Genomic DNA, 21,250 nt, shown 5'->3' with positions numbered 1-21,250 from the left:
CCTACTGGCATGGACAGGGCCTGGTGTGCTCAAGAGCTCTGATTGAAGTTACTTTATCTTCAGTTCATTTTCATCTCCTGTATGGACTGTGAAGTCAGGGATGTGATTTTTTTTTTTTGTTCTTGGGATCTTCTGATAGAAAGGAGTCGAAGGATGGTTTAAACTTGCTTCCTGTTTTCATTTTTTCTGTAGACACCATTAGAATGTCAGGCCATAGGAAAAAGAAAGTTTTCTCTGAAAATGGGATAGTTTGGCATCTTTAAGATGAAAACTAAATGTCAGAGAGCTAAAAGATTCAAGAATTCTGCAAGAAGCAACTCTGGAACACTCTGAAGTTTATGAACTGGTTTAGAGCAAATCTGGGAGAAAACCTCCAAAAGGGGCCCCCCAGAAAGCCAACCCACATGGCCCCTCCCCCTAACTGGTTTGGGAAAAATTTATTCAGAGAGAAATGGAAAAAAACCCTGTTTATTTAAACAGGCAAAGCACTTCCCAGCACAAAAAATGACCAATAGCAGACGACAAAACTAATTTGCTCCTCTGAAGAGACAACAAATTCAGAAAGTCCTGTGGCTGGTCACTCTGTTATCATATCAGTCCTTCTGGCACTGGGAAAGGCTGCTGTCCAGAGTAGGTCACAAAGTGCAAATGCTCAGTGCTCCCTGGGTCCCGGTCCGGAGCAGTTTCAAACGGTTCCAAGAAAAGTGAAAGCAAAAAAACAGTCCAGGGGAAAACTCTGCCTCAGCTAGCTAAACTAACTAAAAAGCAAAGGAGCGCTCTGTTCTGCCCCGTCCATGCCCAGATAACACAATGGAGTTCTGTGTTCCAGCAGACTGTGGAGGAGTGAGTGCAGGCTGATAACTCCATACTTCTTCTCCCCGCCTTCGTTCTCTTGAAGGCACTGAATATAATATCCAGCAGAAACAGAACACACAACTGGGGATACAAGCATCATAACAGCACCGCAGGAAAATGGAATAGAATAATTGATATAGAAATAGCCGTGGCATTACGTGGATTGGAAAGTTTGCTTTATCAGCTCTATGAGTTATGTTAGAGGCATTCTTAAGCAGCCAAGAAAATACCTGCTGCTAATGAATGTTTAGAAGCTTTTAACAATTTTTAGTCAGCTTAAATGAGCAGTCACCATTAGCTGTGAGAAGTGATTCATGATTTCTTTTTGAGTATAAATTAGATTGTATTGTGTATTGCAATGTGAGTCCTCTGTGTAAGACTTTTATTTTGGGTAAGTAGCTGCAGAAATTTGTTGAGTAATGTTGCTATTGTCTGTGCCTGGCAAGTTCAAGAATCTCAAGTTTCCATGGGAACATTGAGCTTTGAACTGTTTTGGAGACTGAGCACTGAACCCGAGCTGGATTTTATATCACTGACAAGAATACTCCTAAAAATTAATATATTAATTCAGTTCTGAATGAGCTGAATGTGCCTTTAACATGTACCAAAACAAAGGTACAGACTGAACTGCCTAGTTCAGAATAAAAAGAAAAATCTATTTTTAATGAGAAGTAGAAAAGCATCCACTGTCCCAGCAGAAATGTAATCAGTTTCTTTCCTGCTAGCAAACAGCAAGGTAGCTCCTTTGTTTCATTGTTCCATGGGTGCTCCATTGCTCTCTATAGCAGTTTTGTGGACTTAGGAAATTTACTGACCACTCTTTGTCTTGTGGTCCCTGAGGTGTAGGATTTAGCTGGAATTCAGCCTCTCTAGTACTGGGATAGCTGGAGACAACCCCTTGTCAAAGAAAAAATGATACTCAGAGAAAACAGAAAGCTGTTAGCATTTAGCAAGCTGCCTCTAGTCTGAGTTGGAAGGGGTGCTCTTTGTACTGGGGTAATGAACCTTCAGTCCTTTTTTTTACCTCCCAGAAATGTAAACGGATGATGAAATCAGAGCAGAAGTAGAAGTGCACTTTTCTGGGGGAAAGAGGATTCAGACACAGAGTTTTTTGCCTCTTCTGAGTTTTCTTAATGGGTTTGAGGAAACCAGACTGTAAAAGGGGCTCTATAATGGTAGGGAGAAAAATGCAGCGATGATTAGAGGTCATCACCGTGCTTCTCATGTTAGTAGCCTCCCCTTAAACAGTTTCTATTCATTTAAGTAAAAACGTTATTCTCTGTTCTCTGCCCATTTGCCCATACTTTCATGTTTAATTCTGAAAGACATCAAGACGAAGATGGTTTACCAGAAGCCAGAGGAACAGGCCAAAAGCTATCACTAGGACCTTGGAGAAGAGGAAGAGGTTTCCCAGGGCATCTTCTCCGTATTGTTTAATAAAGAGGGAAAAAAGACCCCATCGGATCTTCACAGTGGGGCTCTGTGAATTACTAAACATGATCTGATGCTTCACAAAGATGAAAGTTAATCCCTAAACACTAGAAAAATCTAGGAAAAACTGGGCAGGTCAGCAATAGTTTTAGGTCTGAACTGAAAACACCATACTTCTTTGAAGGAGAAGTGGGTCACTGAAGGCATATTACAGGGAGGAGTCATGGTGTTTAATTTCTCCTGGATACTTTTTCAGAGCTCAGCAGCTGACTGCTTCACTGACATTAATTATTTCCACGTCCCCTCTGAGAAGAGGCTGAGCTGCTGACTAACTACCCACTAAGTCACTGGTTTGGGATGTTTAGTTTGGAGGGGCTGGGGTCTGGATTTTAAGTCTGGTGCTGTTTCTGCAGCCTGGGAGCTCCCCAGCACCCAAGGGCTTCTTTTTGCAATCTTAACATTATTGTTTGCAGAATCATAGGTTGGATTGGAAGGAACCTTACGCATTATCCAGTTTCACCTCCCTGGCTATGGGGAGTTGAACCTTGGAGTAACCTTCCACTATCCCAGGTTACTCTAAGCTTCATCCAGCCTGGCCTTGGACACTTCCAGGCATCCAGGGGCAGCCACAGCTTCTCTGGGCAACCTGTGCCAGGGCCTCAGCACTCCCACAGGAAAGAATTTCTTCCTAATACCCAATCTACCCTGCCCTCTGTCAGCATGAAGCCATTCCTTCTTGTCACTCCAAACCCTTGTAAAAGTCCTTCTCCAGCTCTCCTGCAGTCCCTTTGGGTACTGGAAAGGCTGTGTAGTTGCTCTCTTAGCCTTTTCCTAGTTTTCATTTTTTTACAGCTGACATCCCATGCATATCTTCAGCCCTGCCCTGCTCAGGGGCATTGGCACCAGTTACCCCACAAGACAGGAGGGAAATGGCTTTGCTGAGCAATTCCCAAGGTTTTGGCTAGCAGGTGAGAATGGGGGATTTGAGTCTGTGTATCACCCGGTGTTTTTGACAGCACAGTGTTGTTTCTTCTTTTCCTAGCCTTCTCCAGCAGATCTGGAGTGGAATACCAGGATATGGTATTGATACCAGGGTTGCCAGCATGAGGAGCCCATGCATGGTCAGAGCTGAGTCTGTCTGGGCAGAGCTGGGCCCTCAATACTGAGCAGGGTGGAGGAGCAGTGTTTGTGATAAGCCATGCCTTCTACTTGCCACTTATAGCTTCCCATAGCCATGGGAATGGGGGCTCTAACAGGCACCTGCCTCCCTCCTGCGAGGCCTTTGGGAAATGTAGGTCACCCTGGATGGGTCCTGTCTCTATCTATTTCTGCATCAGGTCAATACCCAGACACATCTCATTTCTGCAGCGCAGGGCTGTCTCCTTAGGGGGTTGATTTCTCCAGTGCCCTAGCCATCTGTGGGAGCACTGCTGGGCATATCATGGTACACAAGCTGCTGGCTGGAGTCAACTCAGGCTCTGTGGCTTCCTGCTTTGGTTAGGGTTTTTTAATTTCCCTCCAACAGTGGAATTTTAGGTGGGTTTGTAATGCAGTCAGAGTTGAGAAAAGCCCTGAGCTTGTTTAACATGGTTTCAGGGTAGCCCCTTGCCCCCCTGGGGCAGGGGTCTGTGGGGCAGCAGCAGGCCCCCCTGCTGTTACTGCCACCAACAACCTCAGCTTTTCACAGCCCCCTGGGAAGAAGGCAGGGCTGTAGGGATTGTTGCTTCTATGGCATTATGCACTCTTGTGAATAAGTTTGAGTGTGAAGACAGTCATGGGAAGCTCAAAGGACTGCTGGACAAGCATGAAAAATGACCATTCCTGTCCTGTGCAGTGGAACAGGTATTTTGAGTAAGAAACTTAATCATCTTTGATGCAGAGAATGCATCTTTGTTAGAATTAGTAATTTTAAAATCAGTCCTAATGTGGTATTTAATCTGACATTTATAATCCTTTTATTCAGGGCCATTGAATTTTCCTAATTTTTTAATGTCCTTTGTGGGAGGAGGAGTGAGTGAGTTTTTTAAAGTGTGTTGCCTAGGTAAAGATTCCCATATCATCACTTGGAGCTTAAAACAACTGAGTGAAGCTGGAGCTGAGCCTTATTTATGTGTTGAGTCCTCCACATTGTACTCTGCTGCCATTGCAGAGGCCATATTCCTTTTCCCCAACCACTTTCTTAACTCCCAGTGGGAATTTCAGGTGGAACAGCCTTCAGTCCGTGCTGCCCTGTTCCTTTCCAGAGCGCTGCACCCATGGTGCCTGTGAAGACAGGATGCCATGTGCTGAAGGAAAAATCTATGTGACTCTTCAGTGAAATGCTGGAAGATGATACCACCTCATCATGCTGGGTGTCTCAGCTGTGCTGTTGGCCCTCTCCTCATGGTACATGCCATGCAGACTGGCCTCCCTGATGCTCCTGCCTTCCTACCTCTTGCATAAAAAAGCCCCCTCCTGCTTGTGTTCCTGATGGCCGAAACTCTAAACATTGCTTTGCTTTGTTTGTTTAAAAAACAAACAAACAAGCCCCATCAAAAAGCCTGAAGAACTTCCAAGGAAGTAACAGTTACTGTCCTCATGTGTTCACTGACTGTGGGTAGCTTCCAGTGATTTAGTCTCTGAACAAAGCTGGGGTTTAGCCAGATAATCCTTTGATTCTGACACTTTACACTTTATTGCACTCAAGCCACTTGAATAAACTTAGGGAAGACTCATAGCCAAAAGAGATTTGTGACAGAAATGAGGTCATTAAAGTGAATGCTGGAGCGTACAGGTCACATGGGTTTAGCCTGGTCAGTGCTGTCAGCCTGATGCTAGTGCTCATCCTGAGGAGTGCAGCAGATTTGGCTTGAAGTTTCCAGCTTCTGCAGCAGGGGGCCAGTCCCCACTCCTGGGGTGGATAAGCAAGAACCTGGGGGGGGCAGTTCCTTCACATTTACTTTTCTGTTCCTTACTCATTTCAGTGCCTTTTTTGCTTTCCGTTTTGTACCTGATCCTACTAATGAGAAAGCATGGTCAGACAAAAGAAAATTCCCTTGTCACCTTTGAAGGTTGTTGTTGTGCCCTCCAAAATCCTGGGCACCATGAGATTCCACTTTAATGCTGGGACGTGGAGATGCTTTGTCAGTCTTGCATGCACTGGAAGCGACACAAGCCCTCTCCTGGGATCATTTGAATGTGCATATAAAAATCCAGAGAAAGAATTGTCTAAACTGAAAAAATGGTGGGTGCCTTGCCCCTGGTGCCTCTGGTGAGCCCTGTGGAGCTTGGCATCGTCAGTGGACACCTACAGAGCAGTGCAGTGCATGTGTGCTACATGTGGAGGCATCTGGGGTGAGCTGCCTGGGCTCTGGAGCATGGGCTGCTGTGGTGGCTACCTTCCCTTGGCTCCCATTCCCTTGCCTGCCTCTTGGAAGTGCAGGAAGTCCAGCAACCATGTGGAGCCCTGTGCTCCATGGGCATGGATTGTGTCAAATGGACAGGACATACTCACTTTATGGGAATGGTGCTGATGGACAAATGAGCCTTCTTGAGAGGTATTACTCTGTTTGGACAGAACAGCGAGGGCATGACTCACTGCAGACTAATATGAGTAGCAAATCAAAAATCTAGGCTGAAGTTAGGCACCACTATCCATTGTATTTCAAAGGAATTTGGGCACATTTCTCCCTGGAGCCATTTCTGATCCATGTTCTATCTTCCTTTATCTCTGTTCATACAGTTGGTATTGTGTCAGCAGCTGGTGCTCCCTTTTCAAGATCAGGTTCTTTGCTGCATCCAGCAGAGTTTGAGACCTAGAATTTTGCTTGCCCTTTGTGGTCCTTGGGCCTGTTTTGCAGCAAGATTTTCAAAAAGCCTAAGTTACACTTACCTGTGTTTATGATGAGGGACAAAGATGCACAGAAACTATACAAGTGACATTCTAGCATCTATTGTGTCAAGATTTTGTCAAAATAATTTCTTATGATGAAATTCCCATCTCTAATCCTGAAAAAAATACACTTGAATTATTTTTGAGCTTGAAAAGTTTCCATGGCTGAGATACACAGTAATTACTGGTGTTTTTGCAGCAAAGTTTTAATTCTGGCAAATTAGAATCTGTGTTTTTGGTGGGGCTGGGGATTTAAACCTGTTCTGGGAAAATCAAAACAAGAACAAAAAAACCTGGAGGCCATTTTTATTGCTGCTTTCTCTCCAGAAAAGAATATTCTGATCTCCTTGCATTGCCTGAGCTTCTGCAGGGCTTCAACAACAAGCAAAGCCAGAGGATCTGTTGGCGATGTGCTTGGAACTGTGGTTCCCTAGGATTAATACACTGTTTTTCTACAAATATTGGCCACCTCTCTCAGCTGTAGTTAGTCACTGGAGCTGTACTGCTTCTAGAAGTAACTGTGCTGGTGCTTGGTAGGTGTTACCAAAAAGGTGGAGCTGTCTTTGAACTTTACAGCAAGTCTTGGATATGTCCATGCCAGAAAACCAGAGTGGGCTTGGAGGCAGACTCAGCCTGGCTGGGGGGTTGTGCTCTGCTGGTGCCTGGCATGCTTTTCCCCTGGTTTTCCCCTATGCCAATGGGCATTTTCCCATCCAGTGGCAGTCTTTTGTGTCAAGGTGGGGAGTGAGCTCCTTCCCTGTGGGCAGGATGGGCCAGGTTGCCCTTCATGGCTTTGCTGCGTGGATGTGAGCCACACTGTGCCATTTGCGTCTTGGGGCAGAGATCAGGCCCCAGCACATTCTGTTTAATAGTACAGAAACCCAGATTAAATACTTCTTGCATGAAATTGAAGAACTGATTGGCTCAGTGTCATTTAGAGCCCTGTGTTCCTCCTTGGTTTTATTTGTTCCTATGGGAAGTTCAGCAAGATTTACCAGTGGGACCCAGGTGACATGGCAGGGCACTTCAGTCCAGGAAAACAAGCTCCTTTTCCTTTTTTCAGAACTCTAGATTTCAAAAATTACTCCTCCAGGGTTTAGATTTTCAGAGAACACAGTGATAAAAAAGCCTTGCACTGCCCAATGGGGAAAAAAGGAAGGCAAAAATACTTCAGTGTGGTTTAGCAATGTCCAGAGAATTAAAAAAAAAAAAAAAAAAGCTAGCCTATATTGTGAAGATAAAATGTTGGCAGCTTTTGATAGTTTATAAGAACTTTTGGATAAATACTCCACAATTTTTTAATTAAATTCCAGACAGCTCTATGAATTCTTCTTGCAAGAACATTTTATTTTCTTGAAAAGTCTGTACAAAATCAAACCTGAGATGTGTTGGGATGCTGCTGTTCAGTTCTGTGTGGCAGTCGCTAGACTCAGCCTTTTCTCTTCTCTATTGCAGGCTATGTACATGTTCTATGCATTGGCAATTGTCTGCGATGACTTCTTCGTCCCTTCACTGGAAAAGATCTGTGAAGTAAGTGTTAGATGTTCCTTCCTCTTGTGCTGCTTTCACAGCAGTTCTGGAGAGCCTTGGGGTGTGGTGATGGTGTATTTTATTGTTGTCCTGCAGTGTTGCCTGTGCTGCTTGTCTTGTTGCTCAGCATGATGTGTGAGCATTGACTCAACTCTGTATTCTTCCTTGCAGACATGGTCCAGGCATTCACACTGTGGTGTTTGCTGTTGCCTCTTGTTTATGTGTCTTTGCAGATGTCTCTGCAGAAGCACCAGGCCCTAACCTTAGGTGACACAAATTAAAACCTCTGATAATTTACCCCAGTAGAAACTGTGGATCTTGTACCCTGTACTCACAGTCATGAGTGTCAGACCTTGTATTGTGTGGGTGTAAGTTTTAAAGCAGCAGGGACAACTAGGTCAGCTGTAAAGAAGCTTGTGAATGCTTCCAGCAATTACAACAGATTCTGCTTCTCTTTGGTAAGGTCAGGATGCTTAAATTTTAGAAGACAAGGGGCACATTTTCACCTAAATATCTCAGACAGTCACAGAGTGAACACAGACCATGTGCCCAAAATTACTGCAAGCTGTATCTGTTCAGCTCCATGCAGTGAAATCTTTGTGTGTGGAGAATATAGTTGGTCTTGGCAATGAGAGGTCCATGTCATTTGTAGAAGACACCTGCTCATGTGCCTGGGAACAAACGTCACCTGTCAGGGTGTGGGCTGTTCTGGAGAGGTGTGGAAGCTGACAGGACAAGTCATTTGTGCTGACAGCACTGATGTAAGCTGTCTCTAGACTAACCGCATATTTGAAATTCAGAACCCTGCTGTGTGGACATTTTTTGCATCATCAAGGAAGAAAGCCCTCAGGAAATTCCACTTTTTGGTGCTTAAATATAGAGGTAACTAAAAGGTAACAACATAAGGCAGGAGCTTCTGTCCTGCAAAGTTGCTTCTGCACCCTCTGGGGCTGAATCTGGAGAACCCCATTGCAAGGTTCAGGAGAGGGAACATTGGTGTGGACATGGGGGTAGGAGATGCTGGGGAATGTAGACACACTGAGTTCTTTGACCTCCTCTCTCCCAGACAAGTGAACCTCACTGGGAAATGTGGCTCTAGAAGCTAGTTCAGGTGTCTGTGGATGAACAAAGCGTGAGCTGTGTAAGCAGTGTCCAGGACAGGCTTGCATTTTGGGGTGTTGTTAATATGCCCAAGGGCAAGCCAGCCATGCAGAGGGACACGGGGAGACACAAGATGGAGGGAGATTGTTATTTCTCGTCTGCGCACTTGTTAATTACTGCCCATGAGTAATTGTGCCCCACTCATGGCCCAGAGGCCTGACCTGGGTCTGTGGAGCACTGGTTCCTGTTGCAGTTCTGCCAGGGGCTCTGACTGACCATGGACAAGCTCCATCGCTTCCCTGTGCCTCTGTCTCCTGCACTGCTCAGTAGAAAAGTTGATCCTTGACTGTGTTTACAAATGACAGTAGGAAACACTGTGTGTGGTGTTACCAGTTTGCAACTTCACTGGTGGGAAACTTCATTGTCACAAGCTAGGGGCTCTTTTATGATCACTAACTCTCTGCACATGCAGGATTTGTGTGTCTTGCCTTCTCCAGAAGTTGGTCTAGCAAGTGCCAGCCCTACAATGCCATTTGTTCTTCTGACAAATTCTCAGATATGCTTGGGTTTGTGCAGACATCCGATGTCTAAAAAGAAAACACCCTCTCTGTGTGATTTACTGCAGTATTTACACACCCTGTGCCCTAGAAGGCAGTTTTCACTTGTTTAGATCTCTGCTGTTTTGTTATTTGTTGTCTTCTCAATGGTACACAACAATTCCTCATGTGCCTTAGTGGTTCTGAATCATTCTGTTATCCAGCACCACCAATAAGATGACAATAACAATTTTTACTCAACTGTGTATAAAACAGAAAGCTTAGCAACTGAGTACCAGATCTGGAGTACTTGTATTGAGAAGTTGCTGTCCAGGAAAAAGGTGCTGTGCATTAGGGATTATCAAAATGGGTCACATAAATAGATCAGACTTTTACTGTGCTATTACTCCTGCTTGATTCTCTCCCAGAAGTGTCTTTTCTCACCCCATGATGTTTGGAGACATTAAAATATTCTTATGTATTTTATGCACCAAGGATTCAGGCCTCCCGCCCGAAGACTTTTTTGGCCTTGAAGATCTGCCAGTAGTTGTTCTACATCTTCTCAGAGTTTAGATAGTCTAATTCTAAAACAAATGTCCTTTTTCTGACTTAGCTTCATCTAGTTTGGGAAGCAGTTGTTGAGTTGAACCAACAAGCTGTTTGTGCTCCCAAATGTGTGTTGACATGGGAATTTGCTCCAGAACACTTGCTATGGTAGATTTTCACTTTCTGTGTTAGTTCAGACTTACTTACAAAAAAAACCTAATTTTATTTTGTTTTCTAAAGCAGTTTCTGCTTGCACTTGCCTGGCTGCCCCACTCCTGGTAGTTTACACTATATCAGTGGCAAACATTTTTCTGCAAATACGTTTTTTCTGTCTATACAGAGTGCTGTTTTCTGCTCTGTTGTATCAGCTTAATCATCATGTGCATTTCAGTGAATTCTCTAGAAACTGTCCTCAAGGGCACACATTGTAGCTTTGAATTAAACCACCCCTTCCAGAAGTCAGCACAGCTGGTTTCCTTGGCTGGTGGCTTTGCTTTCAAGAGGCACCGTGAGTTCCAGCAGGTATTGTAGGATGGATGTCTCCATAGTTTCACAGAGCATCCTGCAGAAGAACCTGGCCTCTGGGGATCTGCTTGTGGTCCTGTGAACTTCTTTCATGATAGTTTTAATCCTGTTTAAAATAGTTTTCCATAAAGCTGTATTTTATTGGGTTCCACAAGCTTTATAGCACTCCAGCAATGCTGTGGTCTTCCACTTCAAAGGCACTCCTGGTGAGGGCACATCCTGTCCTTTTTCCTTGTTCCCCATAACTTATGTACAAAGGGTTGTTATGTCTGTATGGGCAGTGGATAGAGTTACCCTCCCTTAAGGGCAAGGAATACCCATTGTGGAATCTTCAGAAAAGGCTGCTTATGAGGATTTCTGCTCTCTTGTCTCTGTGCAAAGGTACTTGGGCAAGGATGAAACAGCAGAGAAGCAGTGCAGTGCTGCAGGGGAATGGAGACAGAGGGAGGTTTCCTGTGTCCTGCCAGGCTGGAGGGCTGCTTCAAAAGCCAGCTCTGCCAGGGACACTTCCCACCACCCTGAGCTGCCATCCCCATGCTCCTGGCTGCCTTTCCTGTGCTCCCACAGCAGCAGCTCTTGCTATGGTGTAGTAACAGCTTGGTGGCCATATGGCAGGAGCTGGATATTGCTCCTCTTCAACAGGGGAAGGTGCCTTGTGGCATCTGCTGAGCAGATGCAGATGGGTGCTGGGTCCATGGGAACTGGTGCAGATGGAACAGTGGGAGTGCAGACAACAGAGGGTGTCATTAACCAAGGAAATCTTTGGAAGTAGCATATGCTGATGAAGTTTTCATAGAACAGTGGGTCCTTTCCCTTCCAGAAGCCCCTGGTTTTAGACAGTCCCTGGATACTGCTGAGGGACAGGTAAGTGATGTAGTCCAGGAGAAAAGCGGTAGGGCAAGGGTAAACTGAGGTAAGTGATATGACCCAGGAGAAAGAGGGTAAGGAGAGGGTAAAGCAAGGCATAACTTGTACCAGGGAAGGTGGCTGGAGGTGAATGAAGCCTGAGCCCTAGCCTTGCCCTTTACAGGTGAAACTGGTAAAGATAAGGTGTATGTTGCTGAGGTTGTGGAGCAGACAGACCCATGAGTTGTGAAGCTACCTTCCCTGTTGGCTGGAGTGGTGATCTTTCCCTCTTCTCTAAAAGTTTCACTAGCATAACCTGCCCTCTCTGTCAGGTGATGCTCACTTCAGTAGCCAGTGCCTGTGGTGGCTTTTCCCCTATACATAACCTTTGTTTATACAAAGTTTTACAGGTACCCACTCTCAGCAGACAGTTTAACATTGAGAGTTGAATTCCTTCAGCTGCTCAGTGTGGTAATCAGTGACTGTGTTTCTCTGCAGCGCTTGCATCTCAGTGAAGATGTGGCTGGGGCAACTTTCATGGCAGCAGGAAGCTCTGCTCCCGAGCTGTTCACATCTGTCATAGGTAAGGAGCCTACTGCTGCTTCCCAAAATCTGCACATTTCCCTGGCTGTTTTCAGAGCTGAAATGGGATTGCTGCATGCCTGCAAGTTTTGTTGTAATCCCTTCTGGGCACACATGGCACTGACGGTGGGGAGTCCTCACCAGGTGAAGCGACTCTGGGAGTACCATTATCTCACAGCAGGGCCTGGATGTGACCCTGCCAAGCCAGGTCCAGTGGGCACTTTACCATAGCTGCCCATTAGCCAGGCTTCACCTATGGCATTGTCCTCTCCTGTCTACTTTCCTGCCCCATCTGCCACGTCAGTTCCAGGGCACAGTGGTAAAGGATTTCCCCCAGATTTCCCTCTCTGATACCCTGGCACACTGTTCATGTCCTCAGTGCCAAGTTCTTTGCCATCACCTCCCCTCTGGTTAGTCTTCCAACACCGCTTTTCCCTGGAAAAGCCACAGTAGGGAGGAGAAGAGGATTTGAAATGCTTTCTTACAGCAACAGGTTGGTCAGAGCATCACATTTCCAAAGCAGCTCTCTGCTTATGGGAAGTGTGATGAAGGGATATTCAGCCATCCTTAAGTGTGCGTAACCCAGGAAACTCTCGATGCCTTCACACCAGTGGGGCAGGGGGACTGCAGGCAGTGTTACAGACTGATATGCTACCTAACCACCTTACCAGGGTGAAGTGTTCCTGCAGTCTGACTCACCTGCATCTCTGTTGGCGGGGAATCGTCAGGGCAGCAGCTGGGAAGGTATGGAGGGCTCTCCATCACGGAACAGAATTAGTTCTCAGCTCAGATACTTTCTCTAGGAGACACTTGTCTTCAGTCACAGCTACCAGATGCAGAGCAGGAGTTAATTCATGCAAAGCTGTGTGCTCTGCAGAGGTCTGATGACACAAGCAAATTTGTAATGTAGATCATTTGGGAACGTAGATTGGACCAAGTTGGCATTGTTCTTTGGTTAAAGGCGGTGCAGTACCAGGGTAAAAATAAAACCAGGTTCCTCCAGGTGACTTAGAGAAGCCCTGATGGTCATCAGGATCATTTTCCTGCTGTGGTGTAACCCACCAGGTGCCGTGTGTCACTTGACAGGTGAGTGCTTCTGTGTTTCTGAGAAAAGGATGAAGTTGGAAAAAGTACGTAAAGTGCACTGGCCAGTTTACATATGGCCAGATAAATAGTGTTGGAACCTTAAAACCAAGTGGTGAATTTAAACAGACTGACAGCTAGCAGGAGATGGAGTGTTATTTTTAGGCTTACTTTCTAAGGAAAGGATTTTGTGCGGCACCGTGATGCATGTGTCTGTTCATCTCGCTCACCATTAACCTCATTGGCCAATTTTAACCAAATTTGACAGAAGAGCTCTGAAAAAACCTTGTAGCATAGCCCCATAACTCATCCTGAGAGGCATCACTTGGCTTGTGAGTAGCTGTGGCCAGACAGCTCTGAATCATCTCCAGCTTCTACTGAAGCTTCAACCCTACTGAAGCCAGTTGGGATGGGTATATGGGAAGGAGCAGAGTACTGCTCAGGGAATATCTTATGGGAGATGGTTTCCTGCAGATTTGTGTCACACCAGCTGCTACCATGAGCTTGCAGTGTTTTGTGGTGTGTATTGCCATAATGTTGGGTCGCAATACCAGGAAGTTGGTAACTTGGATGTGCCTGAGGTGCTTGGTTTCCATCACAGAATCCATCCAGGTCCCCTCAGAAAGCAGCTCTCTGCAGTTTGCCTAGTACCTGCCTTTAGATTCATTAATAGGGTGTAAGGTCTGCAATTTTATGTGAAAAAATTCAGCTCTTTCCCATTTACACAGCTTCTTGTTTTTCAGGTGTTTTTATCACAAAAGGAGACGTAGGCGTTGGAACCATTGTGGGCTCGGCTGTATTCAACATCCTCTGTATTATTGGGATGTGTGGGCTTTTTGCAGGACAGGTAAGAGCATTTAATGATTCCTTATAGTTTCTGCCTCACCCTGTGCCTTGGCTGTACTACAAAATCAGATGCCAGGTTCACCACCTTGCCACAAATTTCTCTGGCTTTGCTGTTTTTAATAGGGCCCTGTGCTGTTCCTCATGCATTTTTGAAATGGAAAACAGAGCAGCAAAGGTCAGCTCAGTCATTTTGAGCCGCCCAAAGTGTGTGGGTGGGCAGAGGAATAAATCTTCATTGTTTGCTCCTTGTGTAGTTTGTGACTGTTCTCCAGCATGTCAAACCGCTCGTGACAACACAAGCTATTAATCTGAAATTAAAGCAATTAAGTTATGAGATCTGAGCTGCTGTCTGAATTGCAGACATGATTGACTGTTAAATACCTGAATGTGCATTTGCCTTTGCACTTGCCAACATGCTAAGTATTTTTACAATCTCATAAGTGTTCTTTGACATGTTACTGTGCACACTTATTTGTAAAGAGGAGAAGCAGGGTTGTGTTAGCAGCACAGGGCAATGGAAGAAAAAATGAGGAGAAGAGACCTTGCTCAGTCTGGGAAAGCTTGCAGAGAGATGGGGTTTTCCTTATGATCCAGTTCTGTTTTCATTAGCAGTGAACTTCTACAGGCTGAAGGTGAACATTTTCAGTGTGAGAAGGCCTCAGGATAAGGTCACAGCAGTACTTTTTAATTGCATGTCTCCTGATTTGCATGCAACGTGCAGCTGGCAGCTACAGATACTCAATGTGTCAGTGGTTTTGCGTAACTCTTACTGTGAAAACCCAGTTAATTGAGGTAAATTTTTAAGGACCAAGGCCTTCTCAGGCCATGAGGCTCTGTCCCCAGAGGTATTCTCCTGTCATCAGTAGGACTTCCTCCTTCCTGCTGCTTTTTTCATGGAAATGAAAGTGATTAACCGTCTAGCAGTTAATGATGGCAGAGGAGCCAATTCTGATTTTTACTCTCCGCAGTATTGATTGCATGCTTCAGACCCGCTAAAAAATGGCTACAAACCACAGCTTTGGAAAAGGCCTGCTAGAGTTTGGGACTTGACAGAGAATGTCAGTCTTCTCGAGAGGCCTTTTACAGGTGGGAGATTGTTGTTTCAGAAGGATAAATCACAGCCAAAGTGCTCTTGTAAAACATCTTCAGCCTTTCAGCCATGGTAGCTTTCAGAAGTTCAAGTCATCCTAAGCATAGTCTGTGAGTTTCTTTCAAGCCAAGCATTGAGATTTTGACTGCTTTGCCCCATCTTTGTTTTCCTTGAGATTTTGCTCATGACTTGTGTGTGGTTTTGTCAAGTCACATAACCTCTATTTGCTGCAGTCTAACCCTCAGAGGGTGGGTGAGCACTGGAATGATTGACATCACCATGTGGAACTGTGATTTTAGTGAGCAAATAAGAAATTTCAGTGGCAATAATTGCAATGTTTTAGATAAAACTCTGGATCAATTTATATTTTTTATTGTTTCCCACTCCCAGTCTTTCACCAAAAAGTCATTCCCTCTTAGTGGTGTGATTCATTATTTGTTTGTGTTAGTATGAATAAGAATTTGGTTTTATTATCAACAATGTCTCTACAGAGGCACTAACATAGGTGGTAAATTTGGTTGTTGGTGAGATTTCTGTTCTCTTGGGAACCCGGATCTCAGTAGTGAGTTGCCAGGTGAGCCTGGGGGCTGGTTATTGGTCAAAATGCTTGCTGTGCTCCAGGACTTTTTTTTGAGCTCAGACCTGTGGACTGAGCAGCTGGAGCCCTCAGATTTTCAGATGTATTGCCCATGGGTTGGGAATCCCAGAGACCTGCAGGGGCCTTCTGGCCGCCTTCTGCTTTTCCGAAAGCCTTCTTTTGGTTGTGTGGGTTTTTTTTTTGTTGTTGTTTGTTTGTTTTTTTTGGGGTTTTTTTTGTTTCTTACTGGTAAACAGTTGAATTGTAAAATACTGTCCAGCCTTCTCCAGGATATGTTTTATATTTAAATTAAGTTGTAGTTTGTATGTGCTCTGTTGGATATATTCTTCTTTGGCCTAAGAAAACTAAGAAAATACTGGTTTTGGTTATGTGCACTATGTTTAGAAAAAGAAACAAATGCACAGCTACAAAAAATGGTATGCATTTGCTTGAGCACCAGCCATAATTGTTTATTCTTCCAAGCCTTTACTGGCTGTATGTGCATATGTTTCAGGATAAATCAGAATAAGCATTCTACTTCTGGATCAGGAGAAGGGAAGCGTGCCCATGCCTCTGTGTGACACTGCACACCTAAAAAAGGCATTGAAAGAGCATTGTGAAGCTTGAAAGTCAAACATTGAAAAGTTAGAAAATAGCAGTGTGAGGGTTCCCTGTGCACCCTTAATTTGCCTCCCTGGTGAGCATGCATTATTATCCAAGCTTTAATTTTTAGGTCTCTTGCCAGGTTCTCCATGGCTTCCCTGCCTACCTCTGCACACAGAATGGACTCACTTAGTGAGTAGATATTCAGGATTTTGTTTTCTCTTATTGTTCACTCTGTGCCCTTCTGCCTTATTTACCAGGTTCTATTCAAGCCATGTTCCAATGGCAGAATTATTAATTTCCTCTTGAGCTTCTGCCAATCTCATCGCTATTGTACCTGGGCAGTTGATGAGCAGTTAATTAATCTTCCCCAAACCTCTGTGAGATGAATGGATGCTTTAAAGATGGGGAAACAAAGCACAGAGAGATTAAATAAAAAATAATAACTTGTCTTTTTAGGGGCCAATTAGAGCTGGCACAGGCCTGCTCTTTCCCCTTGTGCATAGCATTCTGTGGCATGCTCATGTGTCCTGGCTCTGGGTGCTGCTCCTGCTGCTCCACAGGGCTTTCCTTGCTGGAAAGCCTTGGTTTGAGTGGCCATGTCAGTCTCCACACAGCCCAGCTCTCCTTGGGAGCATTCAGCTCCTTGAGCCATATGAACTCCTCCTCACTCCTGCTTCCTTCCACAGGGCACCACACAGAATGCCTCTGTCCCGAGCCCTGCCCTCATCCCTGGGGTTGTTCTTGTCTGGAACTAAGCAAGTGACTTAACTACATCTCCTAACATTTAGTGGTTGCTCTTGCCAGTATGATGGTGTTTTCTCTCGTCACTCCCCCTCCAGCTCTTGAGGCCTGAGAAAAAAAACTTTCACCAGATTCCACCCTTGGGTCATGCATCTACCCATAACTGCTTTCTGATCATCCAGCTTTCTTCCAGTGGTTTTGATCCCTTCTGTTCTTCCCACTCCTCTGCTCTATGTCTCCTTGGCCTGACTTCATGGCTAATATTAGCCATGCCAGGGAGGCACCTCTTGAGATACAGGAGTCTGCTCTGCAACCAGGGAAATTGTATTTTTCATTGTTTTCATCTGCTCCAGAGATTTTGGATTGGAGGAATTAAAAAAGTGACAGTGGATGCAGGCTCCCCGTGTGTTTGATAGCCAGACAAAAACCATCCCCTAAAAGCTGGATTTTCTAAACTAGCATCCACACTCTGAAAAGCAGAGCTTTCAAATCTAGCTTAAACTGGGCCTCTGCAGAAGCAGAAGAACTTCACATCTGGTCTGTGTTGAGTTGTTTGACCAAGACATGTTTGGAGAGAGAGCTCAAGTTTTCCCTGTGGATAGTGAGTGCTGCCCATGTGCCTGTGGCAGTGAAGCTCCTCCTGCTTTCTTCTTGCAGGCTGTTGAAATATTCTGCATAGTACTCATACCCAGAGGAGGATTTCTCTTATTTCATCCAGGCAGTAGATGCAACTTCTAAGCTGTAGATGGTTTCAGGATATAGAAATATGTTAGGAGCTCTTCTCATTCCCCACCTGCCTGTGCAGTGCAGGTTGGATGTGTCTGCAGCTGTTTCCTCCTATGTCCCTACACGTTGGACACTAGCACATCTCCTTGCAGGTAGGCAACTGCTAAGGCATGTAACCCAACTGTTGTTTTATAGCTGCTGTGTCTGCTTTGCTTCCTTCTGGCAAAGAGTGAACAAAGAGGTAAGGAACACTGAGGGAGAATGAAATGGCAACAGATGCAGCCCTTCAGACAGTAGTCCAGCAACATTCATGGGGAGATAGGCTGGATAGCAGCGAGGCAGCTGCTGTCTTCATTGTGATGGATTGCATCAGGCTTTTTCCATGTTTGCAAGCCAGCTGTGTATGGGGAGCTTGACCTTAGCCTAGGGTCCCCTCCAGGCCTTGGTCGTGCTTTTCTGTCTTCTCTCACGCTTGTGTTTGTGCTTCTCAATCTCTCCCCGCCTTCCCCTGCCCTTTCACAGTCCTTGGTGGCAAGGACATGGCATTCTTGGAAGCAGTCCTTCCTTAATTCAGCTCTCATTCAGGCCAGCACAAGCAGAGTTTGTTTGGTTTTGGACATTCCCCCATCCAGATCCATCTTGTTTTCACAGCTCTGCTGCTCTCTGCTTGCTATCCTATCCTCCCAGCACTGACCCACAGCGTTTTGCAGTGTTGCAGAGGAGGCTGAGAAGTGCTTATGTGAGAGCAGTATAACCATGAGTTGCAACTCACTCTAGCATTACCATGTAATTTTGAATGTGCATGGCTTGATTTGTTAATTAGTATTTAACTGCTCTGTTTTTTGGTTGAGTCCAAGTTTCTCTATTTTACCTTTCCCAGAAATAGTCAGGCTTCTTTGGGTGGAGCAGGGATGCTGGCTTGTGCCACAGATGCTCTTCCAGTTATTGGTTCTGTCAAGGGGTCTGGTGGGTGGCAAGGTATCATTCCTCAACATACTGGAGCAGAAAAGGATGACCGTGACTGTCTGACTTGCCTCATTCTTTTTCAGTGGGATTCTTTTACCTCAACAATTAAACTAAATTCAGTAGGCTCTCCTTTGTCCAGGTCACAGAACCCTTGTGTCAGCTGAGGCACCTTGCCACGTGCTGCGCCTGGCAGCTCTAAGCAAGACCTTTCACCATCCATAATAAACCTGATATTCTAAGAGCAGCCCTCCCCACAAGTAGTTTAAGGAGAACTCAATGCTAACTGTTGGGACCATTCACAGCTCTCACAGCCCAGGGCACATTGGGGTTTAGTGCTGGCAGTGTTATATAGTGACCACAAGCCTGGTCTTTCGCTGACAGGGCTGTTTGCAGACATGGGACAGACTAATAGGTTAGACTGAAGCAGTGCAGAAGGCAAGGCTGTGGTCCTTGGGTACCTAAAGCTGCTGACATGGCTGTGGTGTATGAAAGCCCAGGTACAGGGAAATCAGAGGGGAATGATGGCAGGATGCTGTGGAACATCAGGTGGTCTGTAAGGTGCTGAGACTGCAGCTGGGACAGAGAGATGTGGATGGAGTCTCAGGATAGAGTGATACCGTTAATTCAGAGATGCTGTCCAAGACAATCAGAAGAGTTGCAAATGGATTCCTATCCGCATCAAACCAAGGCTACTTCCTAATATTGTCACCAAAAAAAATCACCATTTTCAGTTAATTTTTTCTGTCAAAACTGACACACAGATCAATACTGTGGATGTACCTACCATTTGTAGGCTATTTTCTTGAATAATTTACAATGTGAAAGCAAGGGAGATAATAAAATCTGTTTTTTACTTCTGGCAAGGACTGGCTAGTCTGAAGAGACTGGGAGATATTTACTCCATGCACGCCTTCCTGTCTACAGCTATCCTTGAATTCTGCTGTGGATCTTGTGGTCCAGCACAGGCCTTGGAGTCCTGCTGCCTCAGTACTGTGGGAATCTGAGCTAAAGAGATATGCTGGTCCAAATAACTCATGGATGATTATAACTACCATATAATTAGTTGAACAGGGAAATATTTCTGGCTTTGTCCTGATGTTTGGAGAGTATCCACTGTTTCCATTCTGAGAATGTCACATAGATTGCTGCAGCAGTGATGAAAATATCAAGAGAGGCCTAAAAAAGCAAATATTCTTGGGGAAGTAATGAGAATAGATGGAGTTGGTGCACAGTGCACAGACTGGGAGCCAGAGTGACAACTGAACTCTGCAGAGAATGGCAAACCAGAAGTGAAATTAGGGGGCTGGTAATTGGAAGGAGGCTTTCCTCACAGCAGGTTCCTTAGATCATGGCTGCTTTAGCTGCCTGAGAGAGATGGATATGTTTAGGCCTGGATTTTTCTTTGGCCTGACCTGTGCTTGTATTTGGTGCTTTGCTGAAGCTAGGAGTTGTGGTTAGTATTGGTCAAAGCCTCAGGCAAGCCTGAATGCTGCATCATGAAACCCTGGGGTCTTTGGCCAAAATTATGGTCTGGAGACTGAGCTGGATACTTGTAGTGTCCTCGGATATTCGGGCATGACCATGGGGTATAGAGGGAGTATCACTTAGTCCAGGATGTCCTGCTGTGCTGTCAGTCCCAGCACAGGGCTCTCTGTCTGATGCTGGCTGCCTGCTGGAGAGCCTGCCTGGCTTTCCTGGGGCTCTGCACAGGAAAGCAATGGTTTTCCATGCAGGAGTCTGTCTAAAAGGTCTGGTGTGGCAGGGTGGTTCAGTGTGCCAGGAGGGGATGTGGCATCAGGACTCTTGCTGTACTGGGAGATGGCACTTCTGGGATCCTGTTGGACCTGCTTGTCTGATTGTCTGTCTGAATTATGTCAAAAGTGCCACCACGAACCCACCACTCTCCAAACTATACCGTGTCCTGCGTGTTTCTCCCAGGAAAGGTGCAGAGGCTCCACAATGGCTTCTTGCTGACAGCCACAGGTGGATCTACAGCCTAATTTAATGTAAAGATGAGTACAAGTAAGGCACTGTCACACTCTCCCATTAATCTGATGCTTCACTGATACCTTGACCAGTGAGAATGAGCAGGCAGGTGGCCAAGTCCTTGGAATTACCTGAGCTGAGCAAAATAATCAGCTGCAAAGTTTAAAGGCAGAGATTGTGCCCTGATACCTGAGGTAGAGCCCTTTTTAATTTTGTATAATTCTGAATGCATAAGACATGGATTAACTGCAAATGATGGCCAGCCTGATTCCTTGAAAATCTCTCCCAGACTTCCACCTGAGTTCACTGCTTCCTTAACAGTGGCCAACAGTTGGTAATTTCTCTTGCTTTGGCATGAGATCCTGCTATGTTACCATGGGACTGATTTGAAATTGCATTGAGGGTTTGCAGAACAGTAGTGTCAGGAGCACAGCCCTTTTTGGAGGGGACCCCAACAGGCTTCAGAAGGCCCCTGCTGGGCTCTGAGGGTAGCTCCTGCAAACTAGGAGCAGCGTGCGAGGAGGTTCCACCGCACATCTGGCTGCAGCTCACCCAGAGGGCTGACACAGTGCACTGCTGGTCAGCTGTTGTGGGCCAGGGGCTTGCAAGGTATCACTGCGAGCAGCAGCTTTTCAGGCAGCACAGACCAGTGCTCAAAAGCCAGATCCCTGGTGTAAGAGCTTCCCTAATCACTTCTGTGCAATCCACATCAAAGAGGTTCAGCATGAGGACTGACTCAGATTCTCTGCTTCTGGATGCCTTTTGATGGTGGTGGATTCACTGCTGGACCATCTCTATTGACCTCC

The 21,250-nt window shown here is 45.5% G+C and overlaps 1 protein-coding gene across 5 annotated transcripts in view; it reads left to right on the top strand.

Annotated features, from left to right (window-relative positions):
* SLC24A3 (solute carrier family 24 member 3) overlaps window positions 1-21,250 on the top strand; it is a 126,215-nt gene that overhangs the window by 61,267 nt on the left and 43,698 nt on the right. For 4 of the 5 annotated variants that reach the window (XR_014953859.1, XR_014953858.1, XR_014953857.1 and 1 more), the window contains exons 4-6: window positions 7,613-7,687; window positions 11,740-11,824; window positions 13,650-13,753. Coding sequence is in view for 2 of the 5 variants with exons in the window: in XM_021543338.4 (XP_021399013.2) it covers window positions 7,613-7,687; window positions 11,740-11,824; window positions 13,650-13,753 (264 nt within the window). In the remaining 3 variants the exon portion in view is untranslated. The remainder of the gene's footprint in view (window positions 1-7,612; window positions 7,688-11,739; window positions 11,825-13,649; window positions 13,754-21,250) is intronic. The other variant, XM_085575618.1, reaches the window with a different exon arrangement.

The sequence above is a fragment of the Lonchura striata genome, chromosome 3 (assembly GCF_050655825.1).
Source record: "Lonchura striata isolate lonStrDom1 chromosome 3, ASM5065582v1, whole genome shotgun sequence".
NCBI lineage: Eukaryota > Metazoa > Chordata > Aves > Passeriformes > Estrildidae > Lonchura > Lonchura striata.
This window is presented reverse-complemented; position numbering and strand designations above follow the sequence as displayed.